The 25,785-nt window shown below is 42.8% G+C and overlaps 1 protein-coding gene across 1 annotated transcript; it reads left to right on the forward strand.

Annotated features, from left to right (window-relative positions):
- The first annotated feature begins 483 nt into the window (after window positions 1-483).
- Window positions 484-24,717, forward strand: LOC140134641 (sodium/potassium-transporting ATPase subunit gamma-like). The gene is made up of 6 exons (XM_072155106.1): window positions 484-770; window positions 15,535-15,570; window positions 17,475-17,549; window positions 18,751-18,784; window positions 21,595-21,635; window positions 23,951-24,717. Exons 1-6 carry the CDS (start codon window positions 740-742, stop codon window positions 23,968-23,970), a joined length of 237 nt encoding a protein of 78 aa, XP_072011207.1. The 5' UTR covers window positions 484-739; the 3' UTR covers window positions 23,971-24,717.
- The last annotated feature ends 1,068 nt before the right edge of the window (window positions 24,718-25,785 follow it).

Here is a 25,785-nt window from a genome sequence, read left to right on the forward strand (position 1 = left end):
AACATGTTATGGGTAGCATGGCATATCAGGTGCGGCATGGCCGGTGTCCAGGTTTTCCAGGTTTCCATGAGCACACCTGTAAGATATAGCAGTGCCAGGCGCTACAGCCTCAGCCAAAGCAGCGCAGGTCACTCCCGTATAGCAGAGCTAAGTGTGTTACCTGGCACAACTCATCCTTCCCTTACAATACATTTAGTGATTTTACAAATGATGTATTATGCAGTGCACATTTATCCCATATTTGGGTGGGGTAGAAGGAGGTGAACAGCCTTAGAGATGGGATCAGTTCATTGGGAAGAGGGATATAAAATTTTTCCCGCATCTCCTCCGCACTCTCAGCACTAAATCAGCTGCAACCAGCAAAAGCATCTCTCAAAAGCCAAGGGCCAATGACAGCGCTGACGGCGTCTGAGGCTGCCCGGGATTGGTGGAATGAGAGAGCCCCTTGGGAGAGGGAGCGAAAAAGAATAAATGTAAGGACCCCCCTCCTCCTCCTCTTCTCCCTCCCCACCTTAACCAGCTGTGTGACTTCAGGTCTGCAGCAGAAAGCCGGTGCACCACACTACATCCATTACTGACCCTGCAGAACGCACTCGGCACTGCTACATGCATTGACTCCTGGCATCCTGTCTGCCCATGCACAAACCATACAGGGCATCAATAAGCATCCCATAGATTGGCAGCGCACTCCACACCTTGGCACTCGGACAGGTAGTGTCGCCCTCTCCTGCGGTACAGTATGGCCACCCCAACCGAAAGAAGTGGAACAGGTAGGACCGGAAAAAAGAGGGGGGGGGGGGAAAGTGTTACCCTTAGGGGCCAAGTGGGGTTGGAATTTAGAATGTTTGTAAATTTTAAAGATTTGTTTGTTACATGAGGTTCCGTGGATTAAAAAACCCATTTATAGGGCACTGAAGGGTTAATGGGATTCTGCATGGGTCCGGTGCGGTCTTTGCGGTTCTTCTTGCAGGTCCTCTGCAGGGATGATTGTTTCCTCTGCAGTAGGTTCCTCCTCCATCCTTATTGCAGGTGCATTGCAGTGTCCCAGCTGAGTAGCTCTTCCTGGCAGGAGCACATGGGGTTAATAATGGAGCAGCACTGCAGGGGTTGGTGGTGGGGGGCTCCGGATGAATACTAGGGGGGCTATTGACTATGCAGAATCTATAGAAGGTCCATTCTAGAGGATGATGTAAAGTTCTCTGCAGTCAATAGGGATTGTCACACTTTAGGGGGTGAGGTGGGCTTGGGGTCCGCATGGTGGCAGTAGAGGGGGGTGACATGGGGGGCCCCCCTGCATCCTAGATTCTCTGCAGAATGACAGATCGGGGCAGCATGATAGAAGACGGTGCAGGATCTGCCGGAGGGTGGAAATGAAGCAGAAGATGAATGGAGGAGGGGAAAGGGTTACTAGAAAGCTCATTCTGTACCACGCCGCTGCCTGTGCTAGAGCTCAAACACAACAACGATGATGATACCGATGGTCGGAATGAGGAATGTACAATCTAATCTGCAGCTGCTAATCTACTTTAGAGCTGATGAATCCTAAAAATTGATGAATGGGACCCGAAATATTGTTGGTTACCCCCAAAAATTATTGATATGACCCCAGAAATTGTTGAAGTGACCCCATAAAAATGATTGACAGGACCGTAAATAATAATGGCCATAATGATCCATAAGATTGAGTTGACTCTATGACAACAAGGGAGAATTATATTCCGACCGGTAGTGATTACGGGGTACAATATACCGTTTTTGGAGGGACCATGATTTCTATATATGGATATGGATGGTCCTAATCCTCCAGGACTAGTTGATATTGCTATTGGACCCACCTTGACTTAACGCTGCCATGAGGTAGGGGGGGCATCTATGGTGTAGATTCCTTTTTATCCTACAGCGCCTCCGCAGGGATAAGTAAGAATTACACAGCTCCCATTAATACTGATTTGAATGGAGGCTGGTGGTCCTACAGAGCTGTTCTAGATATGGGTCTTGGGAACCCCTCCTAAGCTCATGTGCTCCATTTTCTGGGGATGTAGATGCTTCCACCAAGAGTAGTTGATCCTGCCATGTGAATGAGCTTCTTTCTATAGGATGGTTCATGAAATATTATCTTACAGCGCCTCCACAAGGAGAAATAAGAATTACACATCTGCATTAGAAATTATGGGCATCCACCGATGTAGATGGCACGTGGTCCTCCAAACCCTGATGTGGGTCATATTAGGATCCCCCTCCTAGGATGCTTTATTCTCTATTCTGGCTTAATATTCCTTAATAAAACTCATATTTCTGCCAATTTTGATGCATCACCACGTCCTGGCATTGAGCACCCAAGACTCTATCTAGAAGACGTATAAATCAGCCTGGAATGAATTATGGAGCTGCCGACTGCTTAGGATTTTCCCAGTGCCTCCACGAGGGAACTCCCGGAATGGGATCTCCTGAGCTTCACTGATCCGTTCTCCAAGAATAAAGGATGCCCGCTGCCCCTCCTAGTGCCGCTCGCTGGTGCCAGGCTGTGCAGATGTTATAATGTATTCAGCAGTAATGAAGGCGCTGAACCAAAGCGCTGACCTATAAAAAGAAATAGCTTCACATTCAGTAACGATATCACCTTACTAATTGGCTCTGACTTCTCCAAGGCTCCTTGCCTCGTCTGGTCAGTCACCTAGCAACTACTCCGGATCATATACTCATGGAATTTCCTACCTTCCATCATGTGTGGGATCATCTATCTGTGCCCATCATCGAAACCATGAATGGAACAGGATGCTTGGCATGTCACGTGAGGACGAAGATGTATGAAGGAGTCACCATCCACCATGAGATTAGGGCAAAACTAGAACCACCACTATGACCAAATCTGGAGAAGGTGCCACCACCTACCATGAGATTAGGGCAAAACTAGAACCAACACTATGACCAAATAGTAGGTCTAGACAAGGTGCCACCATCCACCATGAGATTAGACCAAAAGGTGGCACCATAACTTATAGCATCATCTCCAAACCTACTATTTGGTCAGAGTGCTGGTGCAATCTTTGGCCTAATCTCATGGTGAATGGTAGCACCTTTTCTTTACCGAATATGTGGTCACAATGGCGCTGACACCTTTGGCCTAATCTCATGGTGGATGGTGGCAGTTTCTCCAAACCTACTATTTGATCAAAAGCGGCACTATCACTTGACCAAATAGTAGGTCTAGAGAAGGTGCCACCATCCACCATGGGAATAGACCAAAAGGTGGCACCATAACTCTGGCCTAATCTCATGGTGACTGGTAGTACTTTTTCTAGACCTAATAGTTGGTCACGATGGCGCTGCCACCTTTGGCCTAATCTCATGGTGAATGGCGACAGTTTCTCCAAACCTACTATTCGATCAAAAGCGGCACTATCACTTGACCAAATAGTAGGTCTGGAGAAGGTGCCACCATCCACCATGTTAATTAGGCCAAAGATTGCACCAGCACTCTGACCATATAGTAGATCTGGAGATGATGCTATTGTCCAGAATGAGATGAGGCCAAAGATGGCAACATCACTCTGACCAAATAGTAGATCTAGAGAGGATGCAGCCATCTACAAAGACATTAGGCCATAGGTGGCATCATCATATACATCAGTCATAGGTTCTTCAACTATCAATGGGTCTATAACAGGTACACATGGACTTCCCTAGAGTCAAAGGAGCTTGACCATAGTGGTTCTCAACTGAGAAGGAATTGGCGTAAGACCTATGTCCCTGCATAGCATGGAGTCCATTGTACTTGGAGCTTAGTCATGCTATGTAGAGGATGAAGTCGTTCTTGATTTTGGTTGAGTCCTCTGAGTATTCAGTCCATATGTACATTTCCTAATGGATTTTTTACAGCATAATCTTTCATTTGTGGTCATAAAGGAGCTCGGTTGACCACCTGGAGGGCCCTGTGATTTTAGGAACCTATATAGTATACACATTTCCTTAAGCTTCTGACACCTTCATGTACCACCTGTGGTCATGAGGGAACTTCATTCATTTGTGTAGATTTGAATATGAATATTTTTATGTGCACAGGGTTGAATACATACGATATTTGTAAACCATTTACTGCTTTACTGTTGCATCATCTGGTGGTAGATTTTCTTTTTAGAACAGGAGGTATAAAAAAAGACCTAATTCTGTTTGTCCTGGACTTGACCACTTCTGTTCCTTTGCTGTCAATCATTTCTTGAATTTCTTGACCTGCCTGAATGTAGATTACTCCAAGAGGTAGCAACCTGGTGGTTCCCTGTAGTACAGTGAAAGTACCTGAGTTAAAAAGTCAAAACCAGGACACTACCGGGGCATTCAGTCCACAACAGCAGCATCAACATATTTTTTTTTCCGCTTCTGGTCATTAGGGTCTCGGGAGCTGATGATATAAGAGGGCATTTAAAAAATATAAATCTGACGGGTCACCTGAGGCTTTCAATACTTACAAAAAACTTACCAAAATCTGTAAAAAAGAAATCAAATCAGCCAAAATACAAAATGAAAGACAGGTAGCTAAAGATAGCAAAACAAATCCCAAGAAATTTTTTAGGTATATCAATGCAAAAAAAAATGGGTCAGAACAGGTTGGACCCCTTTATTCTGAAAATGGGGCATCGGTGACTGGAGACCAGGAGAAGGCGGAGTTACTTAATAGGTTTTTTAGCTCCGTTTATACAATAGAAGAGAGAACTTCTGACTTGGGTGGTGTCAGTGCGGGTCATGGATCCTGTGATATACTAGGCTGGCTAAATGTAGACATTATCCAATCTAAGCTCAATAAAATCAATGTGTACAAAGCTCCTGGACCAGATGGGTTACACCGCAGAGTTCTTAAAGAACTCAGTTCTGTTATTGCTGTACCGCTGGCTAAAATCTTCAGGGATTCTGTAATATCTGGTGTGGTGCCAAGTGACTGGCGCAAGGCAAATGTGGTGCCAATATATAAAAGGGCTCTAGAACTTCGCCTGGCAATTACAGGCCTGTAAGCTTAACTTCCATTGTGGGGAAAGTATTGGAAGGGTTAGTAAAAGACTACATACTGGAGTATGTGACATCAAATAGTATAATAAGTGACAGCCAGCATGGGTTTACTAAGAATAGAAGTTGTCAAACTAACCTTATCTGCTTTTATGAAGAGGTGAGCAGGTGCCTGGATGGAGGAGCAGCTGTGGATATTGTGTTCTTGGACTTTGCAAAGGCATTTGACACTGTCCCTCATAGACGCCTGATGGGTAAAATTAGGGCTATTGGTTTGGCAGAAATCATTTGCAATTGGATTGAAAACTGGCTGAAGGATCGTATCCAGAGAGTTGTGGTCAATGATTCCTACTCGGAATGGTCACCAGTTATGAGTGGTGTACCCCAGGGTTCTGTGCTTGGCCCACTACTATTTAATATATTTATTAATGATATAGAGGTAGGAATTAATAGCACTGTGTCTATTTTTGCAGATGACACCAAACTGTGTAGTGTAATACAGTCTATGGAGGATGTTCATAGGCTGCAGGGTGACTTGGACAAACTGAATGTTTGGTCATCCACTTGGCAAATGAGGTTTAATGTGGATAAATGTAAGGTTATGCACCTGGGGGCCAATAATCCAAAGGCAAAATATGTCCTTGGGGGAGTAAATCTGGGTGAGTCCCTTGTTGAGAAGGACCTGGGGGTACTAGTAGATCATAAATTGAATAACAGCATGCAATGTCAATCAGCTGCCTCTAAAGCCAGTAGGATCTTGACATGTATCAAAAGTGGTATGGACTCTCGTGATAGGGATGTAATATTACCACTATACAAGGCACTGGTTCGGCCACACCTGGAATATGCTGTCCAGTTCTGGGCACCGGTCCATAAAAAGGATGCCCTGGAGCTGGAGAGGGTTCAACGTAGAGCCACAAAACTGATAAGGGGTATGGAGGGTCTTAGTTATGAGGAAAGATTAAAACAACTAGATTTATTTAGTCTGGAAAAGAGACGACTACGAGGGGACATGATTAATTTATTTAAATATATGAATGGTCCATACAAAAAATATGGTGGTAAGTTGTTTCAGATTAGATCAAATCAAAAGACGAGGGGGCACTGTCTCCGTTTGGAGAAACCAAGGTTTAATCACTGGAGGCGACAGGGCTTTTTTACTATGAGAACGGTCAATCTGTGGAATAGCCTGCCTCAGGCGCTGGTCACAGCAGGGACAGCAGAGAGCTTCAAGAAGGGTCTAGATGCCTTTTTACACCTAAATAACATAGATGGTTATGTTATATAGAATTGTTTCCCCTAAATCCCTTCCTCATCCAATCCCTTCCCTTCCTTGGTTGAACTTGATGGACAAGTGTCTTTTTTTCAACCGTAGAAACTATGAAACTATGAAAACTTGGGGGTTTGGAAGAATGTTCGTCGTATTTTTATGTCCTTCCCATTAGATGCAAGTGTTTCCTACAGGGAGCGAGAGGGATCAATCACATATGCAGATTGTCCAAATTACGACTCTCAATCTTCTCTTTACAATCTCGTAGTAAACATCTGCCCCTCAATCAATACCCAATCGGTCACATTGATGACATCACCATTAATCTGACAGAGTGTCGGCTCTATATTCCCTTTACTGCCAAAATAAATCAATATTCAGGATTAATTCCACATCTCGTAGCACAGGAATCCCCTGACCACTGAGCCGTGTGCAGGATTCTTACATTATTATTCATGTGATAAACGGAGAGTTGTGTGAGAATAATCTGAGAAATGCTGAAGCCTCCAACGCTACAAAAAGTCAAGTGACGGCAAAACCAACAAAAAGTAGAAACCCCAACCAAGTACTCAACATAGCAAGAGAAAACCAGTAACACCCGACCATAGTAATAATTCTAGTTCTAATAAACAGCATAAATATTTATGTAGGAAGTAATATTCTCATAGATGGAGACAGTATTATAGTAGTATTTCTTGTACATAAGGGGCAGTAATATAGAAGTATTTCTTGTATATAGGGGGCAGTATTATAGTAGTTATATTCTTGTACATAGGGGGCAGTATTATAGTAGTTATATTCTTGTACATAGGGGGCAGTATTATAGTAGTTATATTCTTGTACATAGGGGGCAGTATTATAGCAGTTATATTCTTGTACATAGGGGGCAGTATTATAGTAGTTATATTCTTGTACATAAGGGGCAGTAATATAGAAGTATTTCTTGTATATAGGGGGCAGTATTATAGTAGTTATAGTCCTGTACATAGGGGGCAGTATTATAGTAGTTATATTCCTGTACATAGGGGGCAGTATTATAGTAGTTATATTCTTGTACATAGGGGGCAGTATTATAGTTATATTCTTGTACATAGGGGGCAGTATTATAGTAGTTATATTCTTGTACATAGGGGGCAGTATTATAGTAGTTATATTCTTGTACATAGGGGGCAGTATTATAGTAGTTATATCCTTGTACATAGGGGGCAGTATTATAGTAGTTATAGTCCTGTACATAGGGGGCAGTATTATAGTAGTTATATTCTTGTACATAGGGGGCAGTATTATAGTAGTTATATTCTTGTACATAGGGGGCAGTATTATAGTAGTTATATTCTTGTACATAAGGGGCAGTAATATAGAAGTATTTCTTGTATATAGGGGGCAGTATTATAGTAGTTATAGTCCTGTACATAGGGGGCAGTATTATAGTAGTTATATTCCTGTACATAGGGGGCAGTATTATAGTAGTTATATTCTTGTACATAGGGGGCAGTATTATAGTTATATTCTTGTACATAGGGGGCAGTATTATAGTAGTTATATTCTTGTACATAGGGGGCAGTATTATAGTAGTTATATTCTTGTACATAGGGGGCAGTATTATAGTAGTTATATCCTTGTACATAGGGGGCAGTATTATAGTAGTTATAGTCTTGTACATAGAGGGCAGTATTATAGTAGTTATATTCTTGTACATAGGGGGCAGTATTATAGTAGTTATATTCTTGTACATAGGGGCAGTATTATAGTAGTTATATTCTTGTACATAGGGGCAGTATTATAGTAGTTATATTCCTGTACATAGGGGGCAGTATTATAGTAGTTATATTCCTGTACATAGGGGGCAGTATTATAGTAGTTATATTCTTGTACATAGGGGGCAGTATTATAGTAGTTATATTCTTGTACATTGGGGCAGTATTATAGCAGTTATATTCTTGTGTATAGGGGCAGTATTATAGTAGTTATATTCTTGTACATAGGGGCAGTATTATAGAAGTTATATTCTTGTACATAGGGGGCAGTATTATAGTATTTATATTCTTGTACATAGGGGGCAGTATTATAGTAGTTATATTCTTGTACATAGGGGGCAGTCTTATAGTAGTTATATTCCTGTACATAGGGGGCAGTATTATAGTAGTTATATTCTTGTACATAGGGGGCAGTATTATAGTAGTTATATTCTTGTACATAAGGGGCAGTATTATAGTAGTTATATTCTTGTACATTGGGGCAGTATTATAGCAGTTATATTCTTGTACATAGGGGGCAGTATTATAGTAGTTATATTCTTGTACATAGGGGGCAGTATTATAGTAGTTATATTCTTGTACATAGGGGGCAGTATTATGGTAGTTATATTCTTGTACATAGGGGGCAGTATTATAGTAGTTATATTCTTGTACATAGGGGGCAGTATTATAGTAGTTATATTCCTGTACATAGGGGGCAGTATTATAGTAGTTATATTCTTGTACATAGGGGGCAGTATTATAGTAGTTATATTCTTGTACATAGGGGGCAGTATTATAGTAGTTATATTCTTGTACATAGGGGGCAGTATTATAGTAGTTATATTCTTGTACATAGGGGGCAGTATTATAGTAGTTATATTCCTGTACATAGGGGGCAGTATTATAGTAGTTATATTCTTGTACATAGGGGGCAGTATTATAGTAGTTATATTCTTGTACATAGGGGGCAGTATTATAGTAGTTATATTCTTGTACATAGGGGGCAGTATTATAGTAGTTATATTCCTGTACATAAGGGGCAGTATTATAGTAGTTATATTCTTGTACAAAGGGGGCAATATTATAGTAGTTATATTCTTGTACATAGAGGGCAGTATTATAGTAGTTATATTCTAGTACATAGGGGGCAGTATTATAGTAGTTATATTCTTGTACATAGGGGGCAGTATTATAGTAGTTATATTCTTGTACATAGGGGGCAGTATTATAGTAGTTATATTCTAGTACATAGAGGCAGTATTATAGTAGTTATATTCCTGTACATAGGGGGAAGTATTATAGTAGTTATATTCTTGTACATAGGGGGCAGTATTATAGTAGTTATATTCTTGTACATAGTGGGCAGTATTATAGTAGTTATATCCCTGTACATAGGGGGAAGTATTATAGTAGTTATATTCTTGTACATAGGGGGCAGTATTATAGTAGTTATATTCTTGTGTATAGGGGCAGTATTATAGTAGTTATATTCTTGTACATAGGGGGCAGTATTATAGTAGTTATATTCTTGTACATAGGGGGCAGTATTATAGTAGTTATATTCTTGTACATAGGGGGCAGTATTATAGTAGTTATATTCTTGTACATAGGGGACAGTATTATAGTAGTTATATTCCTGTACATAGGGGGCAGTATTATAGCAGTTATATTCTTGTACATAGAGGGGCAGTATTATAGTAATTATAGTCTTGCACATAGGGGGCAGTATTATAGCAGTTATATTCCTGTACATAGGGGCAGTATTATAGTAGTTATATTCTTGTACATAGGGGGCAGTATTATAGTAGTTATATTCTTGTACATAGGGGGCAGTATTACAGTAGTTATATTCTTGTACATAGGGGGCAGTATTACAGTAGTTATATTCCTGTACATAGGGGGCAGTATTATAGTAGTTATATTCTTGTACATAGGGGGGCAGTATTATAGTAGTTATATTCCTGTACATAGGGGGCAGTATTATAGTAGTTATATTCTTGTACATAGGGGGCAGTATTATAGTAGTTATATTCTTGTACATAGGGGGCAGTATTATAGTAGTTATATTCTTGTACATAGGGGACAGTGTTATAGTAGTTATATTCCTGTACATAGGGGGCAGTATTATAGTAGTTATATTCTTGTACATAGGGGGCAGTATTATAGTAGTTATATTCTTGTACATAGGGGCAGTATTATAGAAGTTATATTCCTGTACATAGGGGGCAGTATTATAGTAGTTATATTCCTGTACATAGGGGCCGGTATTATAGTAGTTATATTCTTGTACATAGGGGGCAATATTATAGTAGTTATATTCTTGTACATAGGGGGCAGAATTATAGTAGTTATATTCTTGTACATAGGGGGCAATATTATAGTAGTTATATTCTTGTACATAGGAGGCAGTATTATAGTAGTTATATTCTTGTACATAGGGGGCAGTATTATAGTAGTTATATTCTTGTACATAAAGTGCAGTATTATAGTAGTTTACATGAGCGGGGTTATAGGAGAGCACAGAGCAGTGTTGATCAAGTTGCAGTATTCTTGAGATGTCCTTTGATTCACTTGTCAAAAGGACACTTAATCAAAGTATGTGGACATCCCATTTTAGTGCCAGCTCTATTTGCATTATGTCATCCCAAAAGTCAATTTCTAAAAATGCTGCCTCAGTAAAGTATCCAAATCACTACAGTGACCTTCACTTCCTCGCCAAGGACAGTGTTTGGATGTTTACTGCTCAGGATTTCATTAATGTCACTTCAGGTTTGGACATAAGACACTTGTCTGCGGGGATATTGAATATATTATCTACCGTAATATTACTTAAAAGTCTAGTAATATTATCACAAAATAATAATAATAATATAATAATAATAATTAACGACAGCAATAGTAATACATTAATATATTCAAAAATATATTATACATTTAAAAAAATAATATATTTAGATGATCCAGGTCATAGAACATATAGGTGAGTCCATACATATATTCCGATAATTTTTCTCGCTCACTGCACATGTACGCTCAGAAATCAGATTTCTCTCCAATGTGATGTGATAGGTGGAGTGCGTCCGCGCCGCTGCCTGGGAGGCCGGGGATAATGGACGCCTTTCCTGCGGCTCTTGTCGGGACCAGTCAGGTGTGAATGTGCTGACTCAATGTCTTCCTACAAGGAGGTGAATGAGAGAAGCTTCATGAGACGCGCTGAGGATTCCCCACTGACCTCTCAAATCCCCAAAGTGCTGCCTATCCTCCTCCAGCCCCCCCCCCCCTTATTCCCAGGCAGATCCTTCCATATCTGAGCTTTTAGTCCAGTTATGAAGGATTCATTACACTTTCTATGGTTACTTGTCTCAAAAACCCATTTCTTTTATACGGCGCACACAAGTGTAAATGCAGTAGCATAAAGCAAAAGGTAAAAGCCCCCTCCCCATATGGGTAAGACCCCCTCACTACACACCCTGTATAGCAATGTGGTCAATATGGTTTATTATACTACAATATGCTTTATTAAACTACAATATGGTTTATTATACTACAGTATGGTTTGTTATACTACAATATGGTTTATTATACTATATAACTGGGAAAAAGTATCCACAAAAATGTTCAAAATGTAGCTACTTTTTAGGAAAAAATGTCAATGTCCGACCCTTTAATCAGGTCTTGTAACATCTCCTTCTGGGTATAATATACATAAGCTTTTTCGCCAGGAGAAGAAAGATGTAACACTAGTGCTACTGTGAGGTATAATTCCTTAAAAACTTTGTCTAACATTGAAATCTAATAGGTTGCATTGTTTTCTTCCAGAATAAGACCTTGTCTGTATAATTCCTAGAAAACCCCTTCACATCATGTTACAAGCCCTGTTTAAAAGGTCGGACATTGACTAACATTGAAATCTACCGTAATACTGTAGGTGGCGTTAAATGCATTGTTTTCTTCTGGATTGAGACCTCATCCATTTAATTCCAAGAAAACCCCTTCACATCATGTTACAAACCCTGTGTAAAAGGTCGGACATTGACTCACATTGAAATCTAATAGGTTGTGTTTTCTTCTGGAATGAGACCTCGTCCCGAAAAGCCCCTACATATCGGGGGTCATTTACTAAGGGCCGATTCGCGTTTTCCCAACGTGTTACCCGAATATTTCCGATTTGCGCTGATTTTCCATGAATTGCCCCGGGTTTTAGGCGCACACGATCGGATTGTGGTGCATCAGTGCTGGCATGCACGTGACGGAAATCAGGGGGTGTGGCCGAACGGAAACCCGACGGATTCGGAAAAACCACAGCATTTAAAACAAAAAATTGGTCGCACGGGCCATACTCACATGCACCAGGAAGAGATCAGTGAACTCCGACGCAACTCGGCGGACCTCGGCGCAGCAGCGACACCTGGTGGACATCGGGCGCAGGACCTTCATGAATCGCCGGAAGACCCGAACACTCGTCGGAGAAGCCACCGCTGGAACTCGAATGGACCAGGTAAGTAAATGTGCCCCATTATGTTGGTTAAAATGGTCGGACATTGATTCACATTGAAATCTAATAGGTTGTGTTTGATACACTGGGGCAGATTTACTTACCCAGTCCATTCGCGATCCAGCAGTGCGTTCTCTGCGGTGGATTCGGGTCTGGCCGGGATTCACTAAGGTAGTTCCTCCGACGTCCACCAGGTGGCGCTGCTGCGCTGAAGTTCCCCAAGGCCCGCTGGAATGCCCTGAAGTTCACCGGCCTATTCCTGGTGAAGGTAAGTGCAAGTAACACGTCGGGAAAACGCGAATCGGGCCCTTAGTAAATGACCCCCCTTGTCTGTATAATTCCCGAAAACCCCCTATATATCATGTCTGTTAAAATGGTCGGACATTGACGTTGGCCTTATAGGCCTTGCTTGTATTTTTTGGCACAAGAGCTACATAGAATAACGCTTCTTCCTTCCATCATTCACATTGCATGGTAAATACTGTGAATTTTGCACTTGGAGTGTAAAATCCAGATATAATTCCCTGTTATCCCCCCCCCCCAGTACACTGTGTATATGGCAGCCTGGCTCCTTTAATTCTGGTTTCCTTTAAGACAAGCGGCATGAAATGAGATGCACGATCCCGTCTCTTAATTCAATCTTCCGCCATCGCTCTGAGACTAATTAACATTGTTGTGCTGCATAATTTGGTTTATTTTCAGTAAACATCTCCAAGCTCCGGTGCGCCCCTAGTGGCGAGCGGCCGCATAGCAACTGAATTCTCAGACTCATCGAGCATTAGAAGTCTATGATCCGGGATGTGTAACCATACATAAATTTCCGCAGCCATTAGATTCCCAGCACAGAGCTAAAAGGAGACTCTACCACCTCGAAATGAAATCAATTGTAGACTTTTACCCCCGACCTCCGGGAATTAATGCTCTTAAGGAGCCTGAACTCACGTTGCGCTCTTGCTGTAAAACTCCTGGGGCTTTGTTCCCTTTTTTGCCTGTGTCATCTGGAATGACTTAATAATCCACACCGGTAGGCAAGTTAATTTGCATATCATTTCCCAGGAAGCATTGCTACTGGCGGTCTCCACATGCAATAACCGCACCCCTGAGAGTAAGACTGCAGAATCCCCAAGATGAGGTTATGTAATGAAAGGGTCCTGGGAAATCCCGCAGTCACATTTCCCCTTTAAGTTTTCCAAGCGAGAAGCTCTGGGAAAGAGAATTACTTACATTTCATTTTCCCGGGAGCTATTTACAAATTTACATATTCAAATACCAGGATGAATGTGAACTTTACCCTTAAGGATCACAAGGGACTCTTTAAGGATACCGAGGCTCGAGGCAACTGACTGCATAAGATCTGTTCATCCTATCTCTTCCTCATAGCTGTCACTATACAAAGGCCAAGGAGGACGGCGTTAAGGCGCCATTGCAAAGGTCATAGTTCAGGGAGGTAAAAGGGACCATACTGCCTCCTTCTAACAACCATAAATACTCAGAGATGGGATGACTATTGAGACACTTAATCGGTATCCAGGACCCAAATGCCCATGAGTCTCTGTCAGGGTTTGGGATCAGTGAATCCTCTGGACCACCACGGGAGGTGGAACTAGCCGACATCTGGGACCGGAGTCTAAGTGGTACCTGGTCTACACCAGAGCCTGCAGCAAAGCAGGTTGGACTTGCTGTGGCAGGGTACCACCAGGTCGTCCCACTTTTGCGACTAGCCCGCTGTGGCAGCCGAGGTCGAGGTACCTTAGCAGGAGACAGTCTCGTGGCCAGGTCCAGGCACAGGGTCAGGGCAGGCGCCAGAGATGCAAGGTCAAGTCCAATCCGGGGTCAGCTATGGGAGATCCAGGAAGATGGGAACCGGAATGCAGAAAAGGACTGCAACGCATGGGAGCATGGGAACAGGAACACGGGAAGTCAGGAGCAGGAACACACAGGAATGAAGGAATACTCATGATTGTCGCAGGGGAGCTTTCTCAATGGAAAAGGCTCAAAGATCCGGCAGGGGACACAGGTAGGGGCTGGGAATTTATCTGGGAAGGCAGCAGGCTAGCGCCAATTATCGGCATGCTGGCTCTTTAAAGCTTTGCGAAATGGCACATGCGCATCCTAAGAGATGGGAACACGCGTGCCGAACCGCGAGAGCTGCAGAGACCACTGCTGGAGCCAGGAGAGGTGAGTTCTCAACCAGGTCTTAAGAAGGACCTTAAGTACAATGCTCTAAATGACCTCATGTGATAGCCCTTGCGCCCCTGATCAATTTGGTGTTTGTTTTACTAAAATCCGCCCAGCCATTCAAAAGATATGACCTGCAGAAGTTTATATTTGAATTAGTGCATACTAGCCAAGGGGGAGGTAATGGTCACACCCCTGAGGAAGTAAGAGGTCACTGCCCCCTTGGCTAGAAGGAGGTAATACTCTTTTAAACTTCTAGAGGCCATATCTTTGGATCAGGTGGACGGATTTTGGAAATTCAAACTCTGAATTGATCGGGAGCACAGTGGCTATTGGGTATATTGTACCTTTTGTACAGGTCCACTTTAAATTTTGTATATCTAGATAGAGGGCTATGACTATTACAGTAATACCCAGTGGCTCAGACCACAACTGCTAATGCCCTGTATTTTCTTATTGTATGAAATCGATTGCCCATTCTGACCCATCTGTGCCAACAGAACTATTTAATGTAAGAATAATTAACCTCTTAAGGGCAAGGTCTTCCGAGACATTGCATTTCTTTTCTTCTGTTGTTGATTATATTCTGAAAACCGTAACTTTTTTATACTGTGCTGCGGGGAGTTGTATTTTTGTTGGAGGAGCTGACATTTTAATTGATACCATTGTGAGAACAGTTTAACCTTTTGGCGTGAGTCAAAATTGGAAAAAGTGGTGATTTGAGCATTTGGGTGTTTTTTCCCCGGCATTGTGTAATGATGGGATGCCATACATGCTTTTATCAGTTTATTTGATTTTATAGGTCATGTGATTGTTGTATAATTCTAACTTTGACTTTTATCTCTTCCTGACAGTTAACATATATGGAAATGAAGACCCTTTTGTCTATGGTGAGTAGTTACCTTTATGAACCCATAATGGCGTCATACACTGCCATAATAATACAAATGATTGTAAGTAACACCGCCATATATTGTTCATATGATACAGCCATGCAATACTCATAGGGCTTGTACATTATAACCATACAACACATGTGCAGTACAGCCATTCAGCACTCAGACAGTTGTATAGCACTCAGATAACACAGCCAGATAGTACTCATAATACAGCCATACAGCACTCGTATAATACAGCCATACAGCACTCGTATAATACAGCCATACAGCACTCGTATAATACAGCCACACAGTACTCGTATAACACAGCCATACAGCACTCGTATAATATAGCCATACAGCACTCGTATAATACAGCCATACAGCACTCGTATAATACAGCCATACAGCACTCGTATAATACAGCCATACAGCACTCATTCAATACAGCCATACAGCACTCGTATAATACAGCCACACAGCACTTGCATAATATAGCCAAGCAGCACTCACAAGCCATGTACAATATAATCATAAAACACTCGTACCATACAGTACTCATATAATACAGCCATACAGTACATGTATTATATAGCCATACAGCACTCGTATAATACAGCCATACAGCACTCGTATAATACAGCCATATAGCACTCGTATAATACAGCCATATAGCACTCGTATAATACAGCCATACAGCACTCGTATAATACAGCCATACAGCACTCGTATAATACAGCCATACAGCACTTGCATAATACAGCCATATAGCACTCGTATAATACAGCCATACAGCACTTGCATAATATAGCCAAGCAGCACTCACAAGCCATGTACAATATAATCATAAAACACTCGTGCCATACAGTACTCATATAATACAGCCATACAGTACATGTATTATATAGCCATACAGCACTCGTATAATACAGTCATGCAGTACTAGTATAGTAGAGTCATGCAGCACTCATATAACACAGCCAAACAGTACTCGTATAATACAGCCATACAGTATTCATATAATACAACCATGCAGTACTAGTATAATAAAGTCATGCAGCACTCCTATAATACAGCCATACAGTGCTCATATAATACAGACATATAGTACTCGTATAATACAGCCATAAGGTACTTGTATAATACATCCATACAGCACTCATATAATATAGCCATAAGGTACTTGTATGATACAGCCATGCAGTACTCCCATATGTTCCCACATGGAGGACACAGATAGAATTGAGAGCTGGGACATAACTCCTGCTGCAGTGTGACAGGTCCTGGAACGCAAAATCTTGAATGGTTGGGAGCAACTGTACATAATACAGCCATACAGTACTTGTATAACACAGCCATACAGCTCTAATATAATACAGCCATACAGTTCCCATATAATACATCCATACAATACTTGTATAATACATCCATACAATACTTGTATAATACATCCATACAGATCCCATATAATACAGCCATACAGTACTTGCATAATACATCCATACAATACTCGTATAATACATCCATACAGTACACATATAATACAGCCATACAGCACTCGTATAATACATCCATACAATACTTGTATAATACATCCATACAGATCCCATATAATACAGCCATACAATACTCGTATAATACATCCATACAGTACTCGTATAACACAGCCATACAGTACACATATAGTACAGCCATACTGCACTTGTATAGTACAGCCATACTGCACTCGTATAATAAAGCCATAAAATACTCGTATAATACAGCCATGCAGTGTTTATATAGAAGATGTATATAACACAACCATATAGTACTCACATAATTCCACCTAGGGTGACTGCTATACATCCAGGTGATAGCAGCCGCTTGTTCTCATGCTGCCTCTCATCACTTCTCTAACTTTCTCCGATTTTCTTCAGATTATGACACTCTTAGGATGACCGGGCTTATTCTGGCCATTGTCATGTTTGTACTGGGGATCGTCACCGCTATTAGTAAGTGTCCTATATATTATCCTATTTATAATCTTCTAGACACAGCACCCCCCTGTCTGGAGGTTGTATGTGGTACTGCAGCCTGGCTCTATCCACTTTTACAGAACTGTAATACCAAAATCAACCTGGGGACAAGGGTGGCGCTGTTACTGGAGAACGACTTTAACATACATTCTTTAAAATGTTAGTTATCTCTGCTTGCTGTCAGTATATGAAGAAACTCTTGTTGTCTTGTGACGTGTTACCGCATATTTTCTGTAGTTTTTAAAATGCTGGTCTGCATATCATCATGCATTTCTGTTGCTGTGACCATTGTGTTACATTTTACGATAAGTGCACTGGGGGCGTGTCCTCACACTGCTGTGCTCTTAGCTCTCTGCATTGAGCTGCTCCACCATCCGCCTGTGACCTGTATTTACCAAGAAACCTACAACAGCTTTCGCTACAAAGTGGAAGGGAGCTGTTCAATGCATAGAGCTCAGAGCACAGCAGTGTGAGGACACTCCTCCAGTTTACCTGGACGAGTTACAATCCTGCAGAGGTTGATTAAAAATCTCTCCTGTGCCAAAACCTAATATTTTCTGCAACTTTACATTTCACACTATTATTGACAGATTACATTTAAATAAATCTTATTTGGGTCTGGTTGCACCAAGGGAATGTCCTCACACTTCTGTGCTCTTAGCTCTCTGCATTAAGCTTCTACATTGTCACGTCTGCTCTGAGTAACTGCTGTCACTTTCACCACAAAGCCTCCAACTTTATATTCAGGACAGATGGGGCTGTGGTGCAACTCAATGCATAGAGCTAAGAGCACAGCAGAGTGAGGACACCCTTTCCCACCCCCAATCTTATTTGGGTCTGATTGCACCAAAGGAATGTCCTCACACTTCTGCGTTCTTAGCTCTCTGCGTTAAGCTTCTACATTGTCACGTCTGCTCTGAGTAACTGCTGTCACTTTCACCACAAAGCCTCCAACTTTATACTCAGGAGAGAGGGGCTGTGGTGCAACTCAATGCATAGAGCTAAGAGCACAGCAGTGTGAGGACCCCCCTTCCCGCCCCCAGTGCACTTGGTGAAGCTACAATCCTGGAATATAAATGTATTTTTATATTCCTGCTGCTACTACCAACACACATATATTCTGAAGTTTTAAGAATTATTATATATTTGATACAATGTTTCTCCCATTATTCCACAGGTAACAAATTCAAATGTAAACAGAGGAATCCAAAGTAAGTGATAAGCCCCGCCCATGCCCCACCCCTGCCCCACCCCTGCTTAAATATCCCGGCTATTTCTTATCTTCCTTAAACTTTAGACTAAAACTCTGTGGAACAATTCTAGAATATTCCCTCGCCGTCTCATTGTTGCCCCCCCCCCTGCAGGGCAGGATGAATGCGGCATAACAGCGCCAGCGTGGGAGCATCGCCAACAATGGCAGCTTTTCCAGACAAGTAATTGTTGTCAATCCGTCCTCAGTGAGTGGTCGGCTGTGGGTGAACCTGAGTCCCGGCGCCCGCTGTGCCAGCTTCTATAATGAATCAGCCCGTCCTTTTATGCCATCCGCCAGCAGCTGGGGCTCAGGCTCAGACAGAAATGTTATATTTATAAAAGGAGCGTCTCCCGCGTCGTCCCTAAATCGTCTTCAATAATTCAGAACGGCTTCAATGGCATTGGGGACGGCGTCCTGTGCTGGGCATAGACTCCTCGCCCCTCAGGATGCCAATAACCTGGGAGGGTTTTCTGTTATCAATATGGATAAAAATAATGTATTCACAAAAGCCGCCAACAGGGAGGAGGTGCAATAATGCAGCAAATCTCAAACACTGCAATTCTGTACAATGGCCACCGGGGGCACTGTGCAGCACATTCGGCAACTTGGTAGTACCCCTCTAACCATGTACATAGCAGACAGGACAGTTCATGATTACAGATGACTGGGACACAGTTGTAAAATTGTATTTGTTACAAATAGGGATCAGAGCACCAGAACCCATGATGTTTGGGTCCATGCTAAACATTGCATGTTCGGGTATCGAGAACCGAACCCAGACTTTAGCAAGCTCCACCCTCTGCTGGTACCACCCATGATCGGTGCTGAAACCTGGGTGTTCCAAGTGTATGTGAGTGTACAGGTTCAGGTAGCTGAACCCAGACCGAAATTTCAGGATCCGTTTTGGTGAAACTGAACCTCAAGGGGTCAGCTCTTTTTTCACTTAATTTTTTTCACAAGTTACAGTAAAATATCACATTAATCAATGAGGGGTCAGGGTCAAAATCAATCAATTATTTTGGGATTTGTTCTGCACTGAGAAAATTGGACCTTTAAGAAATATCAGTAAGGATACCAGATCCCTACACCTCCAAAGTGCCCAGACACAGCCAATGGCACCAGGTCCTGCCTACCCCATAAAAGAAACAGCTACAGCCAATGGCACCAGCTCCTGCCTACCCCATAAAAGAAACAGCTACAGCCAATGGTACCAGGTCCTGCCTACCCCATAAAAGAAACAGCTACAGCCTATGGTACCAGGTCCTGCCTACCCCATAAAAGAAACCACTACATCCTATGGTACTGGATCCAAGTCTCTGTACCATCGGGCCTTGGAATTCTAACCCAGGCCTTTCCATGACTATTTGGGGCTTCCCAATATGTAAAAATGATGCTTTAAGGGAGTCTATGAGATTAACTAACACACACTAACTAAACATATCTTTCAAAACTCCTATTATCCAACAGCACAACTATCCTTATATTGTTCATCTCCATGCCTGTAAAGTTCCACTAGCCTTCATAAAGTTGACTCACCAGCTAAGCAAATGACCCCATGTGAGTCTGATCATCGACTTTCCTCTGAGGTGAGTCCAGCATATTCATGCTCCTTCCTGCTTAGCCGCACCTCCAGCTCATTCTTCTCTCATAATATGACGCTGGCTGTGTGACTATGCTGAAGAGGATTCCTGAAGGAGGGGTGAATGAGTAGCCGATTTATCTTCAGCAACTTAGTCACAGACAGACAACAGGGGAGATTCATCAGCAGTCTCTGAGAACAAAACTGTCAGTGCTCAAATTTTATTTTCTCACAGCAGTTAAAAAAATTAAAGCTGAACTCTGATTGGTTTCCATAAGCAACTAGAACAGCAACTAGAACACTTCTGATAAATCTTTCCAGATGGAAGGGGTGAATGATGTAGCAGAACTGAGTTAACTCCGCTGAAGAGATAGTAGATCCCTTGTCAATCAGGAAGCTGGAGGCGTGGCTAAGCTAGAAGAACATGAATATGCATAGATGATGAGTCAACTTTAGGAATGGACTGTGGAACACCAGGCATGCCGAGGGACAATAAAGTTTATTAGTAGTTTTCAAAGATGAGTTATTGTGGGTTAGTTTCAAAGGTGCTTTTTAAGAACCAGTAACATGATAAAACTGTATTTACTACTTCCTGTTCCTCTTCCATTCTGGTCCTGCTGTTGCTGGTCTCCAATGCCCAGCACCTCCTGACACTACAGGAGAGGCGGGTCACCACTCAGGGGCAGATGAGCTGTATGACTATTATAGCTTCTTGGGGAATGAAGGATATGTCCCTTGTGCTGCTTTCAATCTATGGTTTGCAAGACCTTTTGTGGACCTACAAAAGTCCTGAAATGGCTCTTGTGTACATGTGTATTGAGAGTAGGAACAGTTGTACCAGGACTTCATGGTTGAAGACCCTTCTCAGTATAAAATTTGGTGGGTGGTTTGAGTGGCCATGGGCTGAGTGGCCTTACCTAAGGTTTCAGGTGGTGCCAGAGACGTCCAGGAAGTACAGTGTGAATGGAGCCATCAGCGGCAATACTGGAAAGGCGGATACGAATGGCAAGAACCAATTTCCTGAGCAAATGGGACAACAATGATTCATACAGGGCAAATATTCGTACTGAATCTAAAAATTAATTTGCTTATCTTTAGACCAAAGTTTAGGGGACTGAAACTCATTTTGGGGCATTCATTCCTACCTATTACCAAAACAAATTTTGAAATTTGTAATCTTTTTCCCACAGTGGATCCCAGTCTGACGGACGACAGCCTCTACAAACTCAAAGTAAGTGGAAACCAGGGCTGCAATCTTAGGGTACATTCACACAGCGGTATGCCCGCCGTGCGGGCATACCGCCGTGTGCTGGAGAGGAGGAGGAGGCAGCCCCTCCTCCCTCCATAGAGAATAGTGGCGCACGGCCGCACACACGACAAAAGATAGAGCATGCTCTATCTTTTTGCGGTGTGCGGGCCGGATCGGTGCCACACATGTGTGGCACCGCATCTGCGCCGCGCCACTATTGCCGTCTATGGGGACGTACATGCGGCCGCAAATTTGCGGCCGCATGTACGTCCCCGCAGACGGCCATGTGAATGTGCCCTTACGTTGTAAGAATGATGATCAGGTGATTGATCGGATTATCCAGGCACTAGGAATCCCAATGATCGGCCCACTTCAGCAGGTGTTTTATTGCTCTGCAGTGACACCAGTGGACAAATGAAGTATTGCACAATTCTCACTCAAATCATTGTGCTTTCTGTATAATGCAAAATCACTTTTAAGGAAATCTACCATTTGTTTTTATGCATTATGAACCAAACATACCTTGAGAATGCTGTAGCTACACTGATGCAGAAACATATCTTGTTTCAGTGGTTTTGCTCAAAAAATAGTTATAAAATTTAGTACCTCGTGAAAGCTGGGTGCATACTGGCTGCGTAACATAAACATATTATAAGGAGCTTCCTGAGCTGTCCAGACATGACTAATCAACCTGAGCTGGATGACTCATACACAGCAAATGGAGGATGATGCAGTGATTGATTACTTCTGCCTGTGAGGGACAACACAGTGATTGCATCATTCTCTGGACCAGTGCATAATTAGGGCAAGAGGAGAAGCACCGGGGCAGCCACCGGAGCAACAGAGCATCATTATCATATTTTTATTATTATTTTTTCAGCAAAACCACCCAGTTCAATGATCAAACAAGATATGTTTCTGCATCAGTGTAGCTACAGTATTCTCAAGGTGTGTTTGCTTCATAATGCATCAAATCAAATGGTAGATTTCCTTTAAGATGGTACCCGATTTCTTCAAGTAGGAACTGCCACATTTTCTTATTTCTTTCTTTATTTCTTACTTGACAATGGGACTGCTTCCAGTAATCTTGAAGGGAATTGAAGGGGTTGCAAATTTCTTGATGATTGTGGAGTAAGATGTTGGCGGATTTCATTAAGGAGGATGAAAGCTGTGACTGAAGAGCAATGTGGTCCCAGGTTTCTTGGAGATGATGGGAAGTGGTGCTGGAGGTGCAATGTGCCTGACTTCTTAGAGGGGTCAGTCGTGGTGCCGGATTTCTTGTAGGAGGTGGTTCAGGATGCCAGATCTTTTGAAGAAGATTGTGTGATATGTCACTTTGCTTTGAAGGAGTTGGTGTATGGTCTCATATCTTTAAGGGATTTGCTGTGGTGCCAAATTTCTTGAAGTAGTTGGTACATGATTTTTAGAGGGATTAGATATGGTGCCAGGTGTCTTGACGGAGTTGGCGTAGTGGACCAAATATCTTTCAGAAGGTGGTGCGTTTTGCCAGCATTCTTAAAAGAGGTGGCCTATTGTGAGAAATTTCTTGAAGGATTTGGTGCATGGTGTCAGATTTCTTGAAGGAACTGGTGGATCACATCATATTTTTTTTAAAGAGCTTCTGTAATACGCCAGAATTCTTGAAAAGACTGGTACCAGTTTCTTAAAGGAAGTGATGGTGCCAAATTTCTTCAAGGAGGTGGTGCATGGTGCCAATTTTTTTTGCAGGTGGTTGTGCATGGTGCCAATTTTTTTTGCAGGTGGTTGTGCATGGTGCCAGATTTCTTGACGAGGATGGTGCAGTACGCCAAATATCTTAGTAGTATGTAGATGGTAGTGTGTCGGATTTCTTAAAAAAGTGGTGGCACATTAAGCCAGATTTCTTGAAGGAGATGGTGATTGGTGCCAGATTTTGTAGAGGGGTAGTGCAAGGTGTGAGATGGGTCGAGTGTGGTGCCAGATTTCTCGAAGGACACGGTGAATGGTGCCAGATTTTGCAGAGGGGTGGTGCATGGTGTCAGATTTCTCAGATGGTTCGAGTGTGGTGCCAGATTTCTCGAAGGACACGGTGAATGGTGCCAGATTTTACAGAGGGATGGTGCATGGTGTCAGATTTCTCAGATGGTTCGAGTGTGGTGCCAGATTTCTCGAAGGACACGGTGAATGGTGCCAGATTTTGCAGAGGGGTGGTGCATGGTGTCAGATTTCTCAGATGGTTCGAGTGTGGTGCCAGATTTTTTTGGACATCTTCTGTTTAATAGAACCTTTTCATCCTTCTTTATTTGTCTCTTCCTCAGCTCCAGCCGGAAGTGTATAGTCTACAGCCCTCCACCCTTTAATTCTGCTGCTGGATTCAGTCTCTGGACTCCCCCTCGTGATATAACGATGGGGAATGGAAAGAATTTGCCCCCCACCCATCAATGTCAATGTCCCAGATAGCGTGTTCAATGCATGCGTGACTCTCCCCTGCGTGACACCCCTATCCCCACCACCAAAAACACACAGAGCTTCCATTCTTCCTCCTAGAAGACTGACTCCAAGACACTTCCAACCCAATACACAGAGTGAGATGCACAAAGAGATTCAGACAGGGGGCGCTATAGCTGAGCAGACACCTTACATCAAGTCTTAGCACATAGCTGCAGGCTACCTCCTCCCCTCCCCCACCCCTCATCATCTAGTTTGTTGGTATATAGATACAGATATATAAGCAGCAACCAAAAACGAAGTCAAACCAATTAAAGAAAAATTCCCAACCCCCAAGGGTTTATGGGTAAACTGACCCGTCTTCATATTAATCTATGAAGCTAGCAATCTACCACCGCCGCTCTCCTGCAGGTCTCTCTTCCATGGATGAATGGGTTAATTGGGTGGACATTGGGGAATAAGTGACCCCCGCCCCTTTAAATTATTTGTATATAGCATGTGACATAAATCTATATTATTAAATGGCTGTAAGAGGATAGATCTATATATGATATATGAGCATGGATAATATATGCAAATTAGGTTTTTTTTCGCTCTTGTTCCCCAGACGCGCCAATAAAACATGTTATTTCTATAATTTTTTTTTTAACCATGTGTGTTTCTTGTGTGTCTGGAGCATTTGTATCTTAAATAATCTTATTACGGCGGGCTTTAACCCTCGAGAGGCTGGCAGCGGCTGATATCATCAAAGTAGTGATGATGGAGGAAGGAGGTTCCTGTTACTTGATATATTGCAGGAGACTATACCCAACCTCTCCCCAGCATAAACGTGGTGCTATAGATTGTATATTTACTGACAGAGAGGATGAAGATAAGATAAGCTTCATGTGTGTAGAGGAACCACTACAGGGAACAGCCAACAGAGACACCTGATGAGGAGAAGTCACCAGAGCCACTCCAGGGAAGAAGCCATTAGATCCCCACCAGGAGAGAAGACATCAGATTCACCTGTCCATTAGTGCTATCCACGGCCAGCAGTACCACCACTGGGGATCAGTTATCATAGCCACCACTAGGGAGCAGCCACCAGAGCCACTTATGGGGCACAGCCAAAAGTATCTTCACTAAGGTCTAAGTGCCTGAAGCCACCCATGGAGAGTAGCCAACAGAGCCACTCATGGGGCAGGGAAACCAGTGCCACTCTAGAAGTAGCCAACAGAGCCACTCCTGGGGCAGAGCCACCAGTGCCCCCTAGAAGAAGCCAACAGAGCCACTCATGTGGAAGAACCACCAGTGCCACCCTAGAAGTAGCCAACAGAGCCACTCCTGGGGCAAAGCCATCAGTGCCACCCTAGAAGAAGCCAACAGAGCAACTCATGTGGAAGAACCACCAGTGCCACCCTAGAAGTAGCCAACAGAGCCACTCATGGGCCAAACCACCAGTGCCAACCTAGAAGTAGCCAAGAGAGCCACTCATTGGGCAGAGCCACCAGTGTTACCCTAAAAGTAGCCAACAGAGCCACTCATAGGGCAGAGCCACCAGTGCCACCCTAGAAGTAGCCAACAGAGCCACTCATGGGGCAGAACCACCAGTGCCGACCTAGAAGTAGCCAAGAGAGCCACTCATGGAGCATAGCCACCAGTGTCACCTTAGAAGTAGCCAAGAGAGCCCCTCATGGGGCAGAGCCACCTGTGCCACCCTAGA

Source organism: Engystomops pustulosus, chromosome 6 (genome assembly GCF_040894005.1).
Source record: "Engystomops pustulosus chromosome 6, aEngPut4.maternal, whole genome shotgun sequence".
NCBI classification, from domain to species: Eukaryota; Metazoa; Chordata; class Amphibia; order Anura; family Leptodactylidae; genus Engystomops; species Engystomops pustulosus.